General features: G+C 35.2%; 1 protein-coding gene across 2 annotated transcripts in view; it reads left to right on the top strand.

Annotated features, from left to right (window-relative positions):
* The window catches only part of LOC101901115 (band 7 protein AGAP004871), an 88,372-nt gene that overhangs the window by 49,825 nt on the left and 25,551 nt on the right, over nucleotides 1–12,996 (top strand). For both annotated transcript variants that reach the window (XM_020039629.2, XM_005191516.4), the window contains exon 5: nucleotides 11,428–11,631. In XM_020039629.2, the coding sequence (XP_019895188.1) occupies nucleotides 11,428–11,631 (204 nt within the window). The remainder of the gene's footprint in view (nucleotides 1–11,427; nucleotides 11,632–12,996) is intronic.

The following is a 12,996-nucleotide window of genomic DNA, read 5'->3' as shown; positions in this document are numbered from 1 at the left end:
CGATTTCGGGTAAATTTTGCACCAAATGGCCAATATCAGTACAAACGACGTGACTTTCGGCACCTGCGACCGAATTTAGTCTAGAAACAAAAACATCAAATTTGGTTAATATCGGTTCAGATATAGCTATAGCTCCCATATATATGTTTCATTCGATTCGGTGTATAAGTTCCCCACATTCGTAATATGAACACCACAACAATGATAGTTGATATCAGATACAGTTCCGAATTATATGGAGATCGGCTAAGATTTGGATATAGCTCCCGTATGTATTCTTAATACGATTTCAGGTTTATTTTGCAAATAATGGCTAATATCAGCCCAAATGGAGTGAATTTCATGACGTACGTTTCCATTTTGCGGAACTCGGCGCCGATATATACGTTTTTTTTTAATATAATCCTTCTCGAAGTGATATCATGCACTCTATAACAATGCTATTTGGCATAAAAGATAAAAATGTCTGTCCGGATTTTGAGCACAATAACTATCGAAGGGAGTCCTAACCTTGCACACGCTAATATTATATCAAACTTATATCAAATTCGAAGAAGAAGAATATCTATCCACTCCTCTTGCCTCTGAGTTTTAATGAGTTCCCTTTAAATTAAAGGGTAAGTGTACCCTTTCGTAAGTTATTACTGATGCCAAAATATTCTTAATCTACACATTATTTGGCAATGAAAATTTTGCTGGAAAATTGTAAGAATTAACCATATTTCACCGAAAGCGATTTCGATTTCATTAATTTTGAAATGAAAAATATTTTCTTTATAACCTATTCCATTTCGAAATATTGCCCTTCAATTTTTCATACCTTCTGGCACCTTCCCACAAAAATTTATCATATTGAAGAAGAATTTCTAAAAATGTGAAATTAATGAAATTGTGTGTAAATGGACATGAAATGACTTTAATAATAATTTCTAATAAGCCCGAGTCTATAAAATTGTTTTTTTTTAATAAACAATGCTATGAAATATATTTAGTAAAAAAATTAGCAATATTCTCTTTATTATCAACAATCACACCTATAATATATATGCTTTGTCAGGCAGTTTTTAGTGAATTCGGAGATCTTTAATATTAAATACATATAAACACAAGCTCCAAGTCTGATATCCAGATTATATTAAAAATAATATTTTTTTTAAATAAAAAAAATGTTTTTTTTTTAAATTAACGTTGGAGATCCAATTACTCTTTGAAAAATGTTTTTAAATAGGAAAAAGATAATTCCATTCTCAAGATCAAACGAGTAAAAAATCAGCTAACTTTGGCCTGGACGAACTTTGAGTACCCTCCGCCATTTTGAAGGAATTTGAAATATTTCAAAAAAAAAATCCATAGAAAAGACTTTTCAAATGAAACCCCTATATGGGGTATACAGGGTAAGATAAAAAACTAAAACAAGATAAAACGCAATAATTGTTACTTTTTTTTAATTTTTATTGAATGAAAGAAAAAAATGTCGGAAATAGCATAAAATTTTAGAATAAGTTTACATTTGTTCGCATTGGTCACCTTTGGCACGAATTATGGCCTTCAAAAGGCCAATGAAACCGTCGCACGCTACCCAAATATTGCTCTGCGGTATTTTAGCCCGTTCCCGACGAAGCGCAGGTAATCGACACTTTCGTATTTTTTTTGTGCCAACCAACGGATTCGTATCCGGAGATTTTGGTGGCCATTGTGCGCTGGAAATGAAGCGAGGAACCTCATTTTGTAACCATTCGTGGGTGGCGCGCGCTGAGTGCGAGGGTGCTGATTCCTGTTGGAATGTCCAAGGTCTGTCGCCAAAATGTTTGCGTGCCCAAGGCTTTAATACACCCTCCAGAATATTTTCGCGATAATATTCAGCATTTATTCTTATGCAACGCTCGATTAACACGAGCGGAGAGCGACCATCGGCTGTTATGGCGGCCCACACCATCACCATTCTGGTGGTCAACCGAAGGTTTACATTTTCAGCTAACCTCTCTGGCAAGTAAACACGATCATTTTGTTTGTTTACAAATTGCCGGACAATGAATGTTTTCTCATCGGAGAAAACCAAATTCGGCAGTTCACCACTTTCGGCCAAGCGAAACAACTCTTTAGCTCTTTTGAGTCTATTTTCCTTCTGTTGTGGTGTAAGTTCTTGCACTTTTTGGAATTTCAATGTCTTTACCCCGAGCTCATTTTTCAACATTTGCCGAATGGAATATTGCGATATGTTCAGCTCACGCGCCATTTTTCGGCCACTGCGACGCGGGTTTCGATCGAACCATTTCTGCTAATGTTGTTGATTTCTTCTGTCCACTTCCTTAACGTCTGGCTACGCTACCAGTATCAGGGTAACGAGCGATGGTACGAGACACAAAAAATTTATTCACATTTAAATGCTGGAGTGCTCTAACGATAGCCACATGTGGTTCTCAAGCCTAATATAAAGAAACCACACTATCACGCTTGAATTCCATCACGAATGACTTTTTTTCTGGAAAATTCTCACCAAAATGCTTTTGTACGCCTGTGAACAATATAATGAGCTGCCACTGGAATAATTTTAACAGATGTCGGACGAGTGGCTTAGAAATGACAGCAGTCTGAAATTAGTTGCAGTTTTTTCACTTCACCTGTACAGTTAAACGAGTATGTGGGCTATACCTATTTATATACCTATTCCTGCAGACCAAACACATATTTAAGTAACATTTTATGAACCTGATTTCAACAGACGGACAGACAGACATATATACAGACGGGCGGACATCGAAAAATCGACATCGAATTTTATGCTGATCAAGAATATACATGCCTTATGGGGTCTAAAATGAATATTTCGTGGTGTTACAAACGGAATGACGAACTTAATATACCCTCCATATTATTCGTTCCAAATGGTGGAGGGCATTTAAAGTTCGGCCTGGCTTTTTTACTTGTTTATAATATTAAAGAATCTTTGAAATTATTTAAAAAATGAAATCAAAAAAGACCATGATGGTCAAACCAATTAGATTAATTTCTCCCAGATTTTGAGGTTTACTAAATATATTTCATGGTATTAAATAATTTGGAAACTATATTGTCACTGAATTACTTATCTAATTATTATATATTTATTTTTTAATTTAAATTAAAACTTAATTTTATATTATACACCACTTAAAATTCCAATCACTACACATCTTTATTTAAATTTTTTTTACAATTACAATAATATAACAAATTTACTTAAATATTTTAAAAATTACTAAACGCTTACGATTTTTTTTTTCAATTAGATGCTATGCTTTTTTGTGTCTCTCTCTCTCTCTCTCTCTCAATATTATCTGGCCTTGGAATTTTGTTTAAACTTTCTAATTTAAAATTTTAAAACACAAAATTTTTTTGCAATAAACACAATTTTATTACTAGAAATTTTCACACAAAATTTAAACAATTTAAAAATAAAAAAAAACAAAAATATTTGAAAATCTAATACATGCAAACTGAAATAATGTAATTTTTTCCCCTATTATTAAAGAATTACATGTCGAGTTCTTCAGTCTGTGTTTTGCGTGGTTTAGGCTGTTTTATTCTCATATTTTCTCTCTTTAAAAAAAAAAGAAATCGAAAACTTCGAAATCACAAAAAAAAATAAAATAAAACAAAAAGAAAGAAAGGAAAAAATTGAAACCAAAACATATTTACATACTTGCATATGTACCAAAAATAACAACATGGCAATTGTATTCGATGCATACCAATCAAACAAATCAAACCTAAATTCAAAATAAATAAAAAAAAAACATCTGTTCACATATTCGTAAACGTACATATATATACATATTTGTGTTAACAATTCATGATGATGATGATAATGATGCTCTTGAAGATGATGATGATGATGATAATGATTTACTAACCCAACAACCTACCAAGCAATCAAACTAACTTGTCAATATTACATATTCTCTATGTACATACCTACATATTTGAATTGATTTGTTAATATACAACTACTACTACCACCACCATTACTACTAATACTACTAAATGGTGTTTAATATAGCATATACATATAACTAATGCCATTGTAATATATCAATGTGTGTAACTAATACGCGTCCATCTGTTAATTAATTGAGTAATATTTGTCATGTATCTGTGTGTGTTTTAAATGAGAATCTAATTGGATACGCATCGAAAAACAAAAGCAAAAAAAAAAGATGAAAACCACCACCAATATTAATGACCCGCTTCAGACGGAAATGGATGATTTCGGAAAACTGTGAAAAACTGTTAACTATCTTCTACTCTTCTATGTATTTTCTTTCTTTCTCTCATTTGATGGCTCATTTGTTTTGGAGCTGTAGTGTCACTAACAAGCGTTTTTGGTTGGTAACAGCAAGGTAGTCATTGCTGAGCTAACTATATGTGCGTCTGTGTGTTATCCATATATTTTTCATGAGATTTTAAATTAAAAAAATATTCAAAATGTGAGTGCTTGGAATGTGTAGCACAAATTTTCGACAACTCGAAAAAGAGACAATGGTTTATAAAACGAATTACTAAAATCTGAAATCTATCAATTTTATAGCAGATTCTTTCGAAAATATTCTATTCAGTGGAAGACCATTTTAATGTCCCTTAAAATATGTTTAGAAAGTTATTCTCTTTAAAATATTCTATTTAAATAAAAAATATTGGAGAGCTATTTATATATATATTTCATATCGATGATCTTTAGAGGCTCCTATTTCCAATCATTTATAGGATTTTATTTTCTATTTTTTTCCATTTTATGGAAAACCCCTTGAAAGCTTTTTGTATAAAAAGAAACTCAAAGAATGTTTCGTAGACCACTCATAGGGACTTCAATTTTATGGAAAATTCATAAAGGGCCTTCCGTTCAAAAGGAGAGGGAAAAGGTATTTTTCCCACGGATGAAGATTTGAAAGCGGATATTTTATTATATAAACCATCTTTCATTATATAGACTGTTATAAGACCATTAGAGGACCTTTTGGATAGAGCCTTCCATACCATAGAAGAAGTCCACATGAAGAGGTTCTTATGTTCTGCCGAAGAGGACATCTTAAAGAGGGATTTCTATTTTCCATATGAAATTTCTTAAAAGTATCTTGTGTTCTGCAGAAAAAATCCCCCTAGTTAGACTTCTATATAAGACATTTGGAGAAAATCTTCAGCTTTTTAGAGCTCCTTCTCCCATATAAAAATATCCTATCGAGCGTCCTTTCCACTTCAGAAAAAGTCAATGTCGAGGGTCTTCTCTACTACAAGCCTCTGGAAAAGGATTTTTTTCTCAACAGAAAAAGACCCCTTTTCAGGGTCTTTTCTTGCTCTAGGTTATTCTCCTGAAGAAAGAGTCCCCTTTACAGTGTCTTCTGCTCTACGGAGGAAGTCCCTTTACCGTGTCTTCTGCTCTACAGAGTTAGACCTTTTCGATGGTCTTCTGCTCTACAGAAGAAGACCTCTTTACAAGGATTTTAGCTATACAAAAGAAGACCCCCTCAAAGGGTCTTCAGCTCTGCAGAAGAAGACGCCTGTAGAGGGACTTCTTCTGTAGAGAAGAAGACCCCTTTTAAGCGTCTTCCAGAAGAAAAATACTCCTTAAAAGGGTCTTCTCCACTACAGAAGAAAAGGATGGATGGGAAAAGGATGTTTTCTTCTCCATAGTAGAAGACCTCCATAGTAGAAGACCTCCATAGTAGAAGACCTCCATAGTAGAATACCTCCATAGTAGAATACCTCCATAGTAGAAGACCTCCATAGTAGAAGACCTCCATAGTAGAATACCTCCATGGTAGAAGACCTCCATAGTAGAAGACCTCCATAGTAGAAGACCTCTGTATGGAAGAAGACGCCTTTCCAGTATCTTCAAATTCGCAGGGTCTCCTGCTTTACAGAAGATGGCTCCATACACAGGGTCTCCTTCTCTACAGAAGAAAACCACATTCACAGGATCTCCTGCTCTAAAGAAAAAGACATTTTAGGGTATTCTGCTCTACAGAAGAAGACCCCATTCACAGGATCTCCTGCTCTACAAAAGAAGACAATTTCGAGGGTATTCTCCAATACAAGCCTCTGGAAAAGGATATTTTCTTCTCAACAGTAGATGATTTCTTCACAGGGTCTTCTTCTGCTCCATAGTAGAAGACCTCTCTGTCTTCTCAGGGTCTACTTCTGCTCCATATCATAGATATTCTGCCCTCCTGAAGAAGACCCCTTTAAAGGTTTGTTTTGCTCTATAGTAGAAGACCTCTTACGCTTTCGAGAGCTTTCCATTCCCCAGAAGACCTTATTTTTTAGATCCTTCGTGGGATCAACTTTTCACGTTTTACAGAAGGTCGTTTATTTTATAGAAGGGCAGTTCTATAGCCATCTGTCTTCTTTTTTAGAAGAGCTTGTATAGATTAGAATTTTTGTAAAGAATAGAGAATCTCCTATCTTATGTTCTATAAAAGATATTTTGTAAAAGATCTTCCAGTCAATGGAAAACCTAATATAAAAAATCTTTTTCTTTACAGAAAACCTCCAACAGAAATTCGATAGAGGGCTCCAATTTTTAAATTTTACAGAAGAGCTTTAAAGATGATTCTTTACATCTTAAAGACCTCTCACTTTTAGAAAATCTTCCATTTTTATAAAGCCTTACCTTATATAGAGGGTCTGGTATTAAATAAAAGACCTCTTTAGGAAAACTTCTTTGGAATGAAATACATCCCATAAAAAATGGGATATACTGTAAAACATCATAAAAAAGCTTCTATACAACTCCTCTTATAAAAAGGCTACTTTTCGGTAGAAAACCCACCAAGAAATGTGGCAATTAACTATTTTAATTGGAAATAATTTTCTAAGAGCTCTATTTTGTTTTATAGAACATCTCACATAAAAGATCTGCATTTTTACTACAAATCACATGTTCTATAAAGGCCAATCAATTCAAATTTAAATTAGGATAACGATTATGACACCTTCAATAATTGATGTTTTAGTTAGAAACCACTAAATTGTCAGCACCCCAATATACATAGTTATAGGCCAACTAAATGTATTACTCACCAACAAAATAAGCTACTGCTCACCAAATCTCTTTGATGTGTTTGACTTAGTTTCGAAAAAATATTCAATTTTAATGTTGTTTAGAAAAACCAACAAAAAACTCAAACACCATACACCAAAAGCCTCGGCTCAACAACAAACTGTGAAGAGGATCACATTTGGCGTCACTCCCTCAGGGAAAATTTTGTGTTCTGTTGTTGACACATACAAGCACTGGCAAGCAACAAACATTCAAAAAAATATTGAAAAAAAAAACGAAAATATCCTTAAGGATATGACATTTAACACGCCATAATATATCGCACAAAACCAACCGAGCAAGCTAGCTAGCTGGCTGATTGTTTGCTGTAAGCCCATAAACTCACGTCTTAGTCCTGTGGCTTACAAGCGAACGAAACAGCCAAGATAAACCACACCAACCAAAGCACTACAACTTGGAAAACACTTGAGTTCAAACCTCCACGTATCGCTATAGCGCAGTTGGCCGAAATCACCCAAAATGCAACAACAACAACGACAAAAACGTGAAACACATGAAAGCACCAAAACCATAAATAGAAAAATTGTAAAAACAATAAATTCTCTCTCAGGGCAAAAAGGAACTCCCCCGAGTCTAAGTAGTTGGATAAAGGAATCTTAAGAAAATATCTTCATAAAAACGAAACAACAAAATAAACCGAAACCTTAACATCAAAACAATACAAACTGAAACGGCACCAAAACAAAAACGACTGTGACGACTGTGGAAACGTTCAGGATGACTATCAATGAAACAGAAAATGCTGGGAAAACAATGTGACACCAAAACATTTTCCTTTTGTCTACGTCTTCTGTGTGTAAACATTAGCAATGGTTATGGTATTCTACGAATATGTCATCCATGATAAAGAAACAATATTCCCCCACCCCTTGGCTCAGCTTAATGGCTCAATTCTCATGTGTGTTCTTTATTATTCGTTTATAAGCTCGATAATCCCAATGTAGTCACTGCTGTTTAATAAAGGCAATTTAATAAATGTTCACACATAATTCGGTAGGCTCCTTCGATTGTAAATGGGGGTTAATATTATGAATATATTCTAAAGGTTGCTTAGGAAAAAAATATTACTTCAAAAGTTAAGTGATTGAGCGACATACTAGAGGACTGCATGATTGAATGGCTTGTCTTCCTTAAAAAAGTATATCGCGAGGATACCAAATGAACAAGAAACCAGTTGGTGCCATATTGAGAAGAAAAGTAAGGAAGTACCCAACATATCGGAGAGATGTGAAAACATAGAATCGAAGGTTTTTCCGTTATATTGGTAATGGCGCCCAACTAATACCCAACAAACAAATGGCCCTTTCATATAGAAGACCTGACAGGACAAAATGTATTATCCAAAGGGGCTAAATAGTCTTCTTAAAAGAGACAAGAGGCTTTTCACCATAGGATGTTCTTATTAGAAAGAAGGCCGAGTAGCTCTTCTTATAGAAGACCCAGAAGAAGAATACCAAAAGTGCTTTCCAGAGGAGACCAAAAGGTCTTCCAAGAGGAGACCAATAGAGGACCAAGAAAGTCTTCTTACATAAGACTAGAAGGTTTTCATTTAAAACACGAGAAGGTCTCCTTATAGCAGACCCAAGAGGCTTTCTTATACAATGCCAGAAGGTCTTCTTGTAAAAGGCCATAAGGTCCTCCAATGGAGAAGGTTATCTAATAGAAGAACAAAAGTTCATCCAATAGAAGACCAGAAAGTCTTCTATAAAAATACCTTCTGGATTTTTATAGAAGACCGGAACGTCTTCTTATAGAAGAACATACCAGAAGGTATTTCAATAGAAAAGAAGGCCTTCTTATAGAAGACCAGAAGATCTTCAAATAGAAAACCAGAAGGTCATCCAAGAGAAGAACCCAAGCTCTTCAATAGAATCCCATATAGAAACCAAAAGGACTTCTTATAGAACACCAGAAGGTCTTCTTCTAGAAAACCAGAAGGTCTTCCAATAGAAGACCAGAAGGTCATACAATAGAAGACCAGAAGGTCATCAATGAGAAAAACCCAAGATCTTCTTAAAGAAGGCCAGAAGGTCTTCTCATAGAACACCAGAAATTCTTCTAAAAGAAGACCAGAAGGTATTCCTATAGAAGACTGGATCGTCTTTTTATAGAAGAACGTACCAGAACACCAGAAGATCTTATAATAAGAAGTCTTCTTATAGAAGACCAGAAGGCCTTTTTATAGCAGACCAGAGTATCAGAAGTCTTCTTATCGAAGACCAGGGCAGGTCTTCTTATAGAAGACCAGAGAAGGTCTTCTTATAAAAGACCAGAAAAGGTCTTCTTATAGAAGACCAGAGAAAGTCTTCTTATAAAGGACCAGAGAAGGTCTTCTTATAGAGGACCAGAGAAGGTCTTCTTATAGAAGATCAGAGATGGTCTTCTCATAGAAGACCAGAGAAGGTCTTCTCATAGAAGACCAGAGAAGGTCTTCTTATAGAAGACCACAGAATGTCTTCTTATAGAAGACCAGATAAGGTCTTCTTATAGAAGACCAGAGAATGTCTTCTTATAGAAGACCAGATAAGGTCTTCTTATAGAAGACCAGAGAAGGTCTTCCTATAGAAGACCAGAGAAGGTCTTCTCATAGAAGCCCAAAGGAGGTCTCCTTATAGAAGTCCAGAGAAGGCCTTCTTATAGAAGACCAGAGAAGGTCATCTCATAGAAGACCAGAAAAGGTCTTCTCATAGAAGATCAGAGAAGGTCTTCTCATAGAAGGCCAGAGAAGGTCTTCTCATAGAAGACCAGAGAAGGTCTTCATATAGAAGACCAGAGAAGGTCGTCTTATAGAAGACCAGGGAAGCTCTTCTTATAAAAGACTAGAGACGGTCTTCTTATAGAAGGCCAGAGAATGTCTTCTTATAGAAGATCAGAGAAGGTCTTCTTATAGAAGTTCAGAGAAGGTCTTCTTATAGATGACCAGAGAAGGTCGTCTTATAGAAGACCAGGGAAGCTTTTCTTATAAAAGACTAGAGACGGTCTTCTTATAGAAGGCCAGAGAAGGTCTTCTCATAGATCTTCTTATAGAAGACCACGGAAGTTCTTCTTATAAAAGACCAGAGAATGTCTTCTTATAGAAGATCAGAGAAAATCTTCTTATAAAAGATCAGAGAAGATCTTCTCATAGAAGACCAGAGAAGATCTTCTTATTGAAGATCAGAGAGGGTCTACTCATAGAAGACCAGAGAAGATCTTCTTATAGAAGATCAGAGAGGGTCTTCTGATAGAAGACCAGAGAAGGTTTTCATATAGAAAATTCTTTTGTTTAAAATACATCTTAGATGCCTTAAACTCTAGTCTTCGAATAGAAGATCCGACATACTAGAATGTTTTCTCCTAGAATGTCATCTCGAATTAATACTATTTAATTGTACCCATTTACAAAACAATTTTAAGCAATAATTTTATTTTATTTTATATTGGCAGACAGCCTTTTAACAGCTTTCAATTAGTACAAACTGTCGGATCCATTCACATACTGTTAGCCAAAGAAAATGTTACAAAGGCACATCCTTTTAGGAAAAATGTATTTCATAGGAAAGCAGACAAAGACTAAAGGAGTTTTATTGAAGGCGTTGTACCAAAAAACCCCTTTCTTCAATTGGTGCACCACCGAAAGAGCACATTCCAAAAGCTGGGCTTATTGTATCAACAATCCCCCTTTCTGTCCTGGAGCAAGCATTTTTACACACAAAAGTAAAATAAATTAAATTTCATATTTTTGGGGGTATTTTTCCATTGAATCGTAACAAAGCTACAAAACAGAAGGGCAACATATCTATGGATGCAACCGAAAAAATGGCAAATAAATTCCCATGCAAACCTCTGATGTGGACTGCAACTACTGATGATGACTTGGACTTGGACATGGACAACTTGCTGAACGAAACTTTCGACAAAGAACGACACACAAAAATAAACAAAACTATTTTTTAAATATTTTTTTTTTTTTCATTTATTTTCTTTGGTTTTTTTTTTTTTTGCCCACATCTTTGGTTGTTGAAATTTTTTCTGTATGTATGTGTGTGAGTCTGTGTATGTATGTTTACATATGCAACAACAACAACGACGAAACTTTCTGAAAAAAAAAAACGAAAAAGAAGAAGTTCAGTTCGTAAAGTTGCCCATACATAAAATTGAAACAAAAGACATCACCTATCTGCGTGATGAATATGTAGACATACATACATCCTGCGACGTACATACTGAAAGTGGCAACTAACCAAATAAACAACACACAACTACCTTTCCAACATTCTTTTCGCCCTCACCCCCGACCCCATTTCGACCAACCACAACACACCCGTTGTTACTCCACTGCAATGTTGTAGGTTTTGACTAAGGATAGTGTGACGGTCTCGGTGGATGCAGTGGTTTACTATCGCGTTTCGAATGCGACAGTTTCTATAGCGAACGTGGAGAATGCTCACCACTCGACACGATTATTGGCACAGACTACTCTACGAAACACAATGGGAACTCGGCATTTGCATGAGATACTAAGCGAGCGTGTATCTATATCTGGTTCAATGCAGGTAAGCCCCTCCAAACCAAAAGAGAAAAAACATCTACATCTAAACTAAAACTCAGAAATAAGAAGAAAAAACAAAACACCCATCTAACAACATCCACTGACATCAAAGCTAATGCATGCCCTGTCACTGTATATATGTAAAGCTATCAGCACTATCCCGCTTCCCAACAGCACAACACTGAAAGATCACGTTAGCTAGATGCAATCAAAATTCCTATCCACACTCGCACCCTCACTCCTTAACATCCTACCACTACATTTGCATATTTCCATAACCACTTGAAGAACACACCAATTTTTACTGGCAACGCTTCCAGCAAAGACACCTCAAATGAATAAACCACAAACCTCCATAACGCATTCAGCCTAAAAGTGTAGTGAAATGTGTAGTTAGTAGCTGTAATAAACCACAATTTCATCCGAAACCCCTGAAACTCATGCGAAAGGCAAAGAAGTTTACATGGCTCAGTGGTTACAGGTGGAAGAATATAAAAAATATTTTAAAAAAAGTTTTAAAAAATGAATGAATAAATGGGATTTTAAAATCTTACGTATATTAACCGATATCAACAATACGCCACCATGGTCAATTATTATTTGCAATAATACACATACGCACCCGTGTACAATTATATTACAACTTTTATTTAAAACATTACGCAGGGAAATATTTATTAACAAAGAAATACTTAAATCATTGATTTTGGACCACATCATTTTAGGTGAAAAAATTATGATATGTGTTGTGTGGCTGAGAACCCATATATTCCGCACAAAGGGTCAAATTTTGAATAGACATAGATTTTATGAGATTTGAAATGAATCACCGATATTTTCCAACCTTTGCATATTCAGAAGATATATATCATTTGATATGGCCAAAACGTGCCTCATCGAAATAACCAAAAAAATTGGACCAAATCCGTTTTAGGACATTTGTAGTCGATCTAGAGGTGTCCGTCCTTCTTTCTGTCTGGCTGGTGCACACGATAACTCTCAAAGAGGGCATCCAACTTGGTCCAAACTCGGCACACCATAATATTACTATCAAACTTAGATCGAGTCCGGAGATGGGAAATATCGGTCCACTCCCCCACAAAAAGGTCGAAATTTAAAAAAAAAAAACAAGTAAGCAAAGGCTACAGTCGAGCGGGGCCGACCGTTGAATACCCTACAACACTTTAATAAGTGATACAGTTTATATAGGCGAGATACTCGAAAGAATTCTACAAGATTTTGTGACAAATAATAAAAGAAAACCATAAGGTTTCGTTCTCTAATTTTCGAATAACAGCAACTAATTCGCTCATTTCCAATTTATTGGTAGATGTTGCACGTAAATGGTCTTCCTAGATCTGGAACCAAT

This window comes from Musca domestica, unplaced genomic scaffold, assembly GCF_030504385.1.
Source record: "Musca domestica strain aabys unplaced genomic scaffold, Musca_domestica.polishedcontigs.V.1.1 84, whole genome shotgun sequence".
In the NCBI taxonomy this organism is placed as follows: Eukaryota; Metazoa; Arthropoda; class Insecta; order Diptera; family Muscidae; genus Musca; species Musca domestica.
The sequence above is the reverse complement of the archived record's forward strand: the minus strand, read 5'-3'. Positions and strand labels throughout refer to the sequence as shown.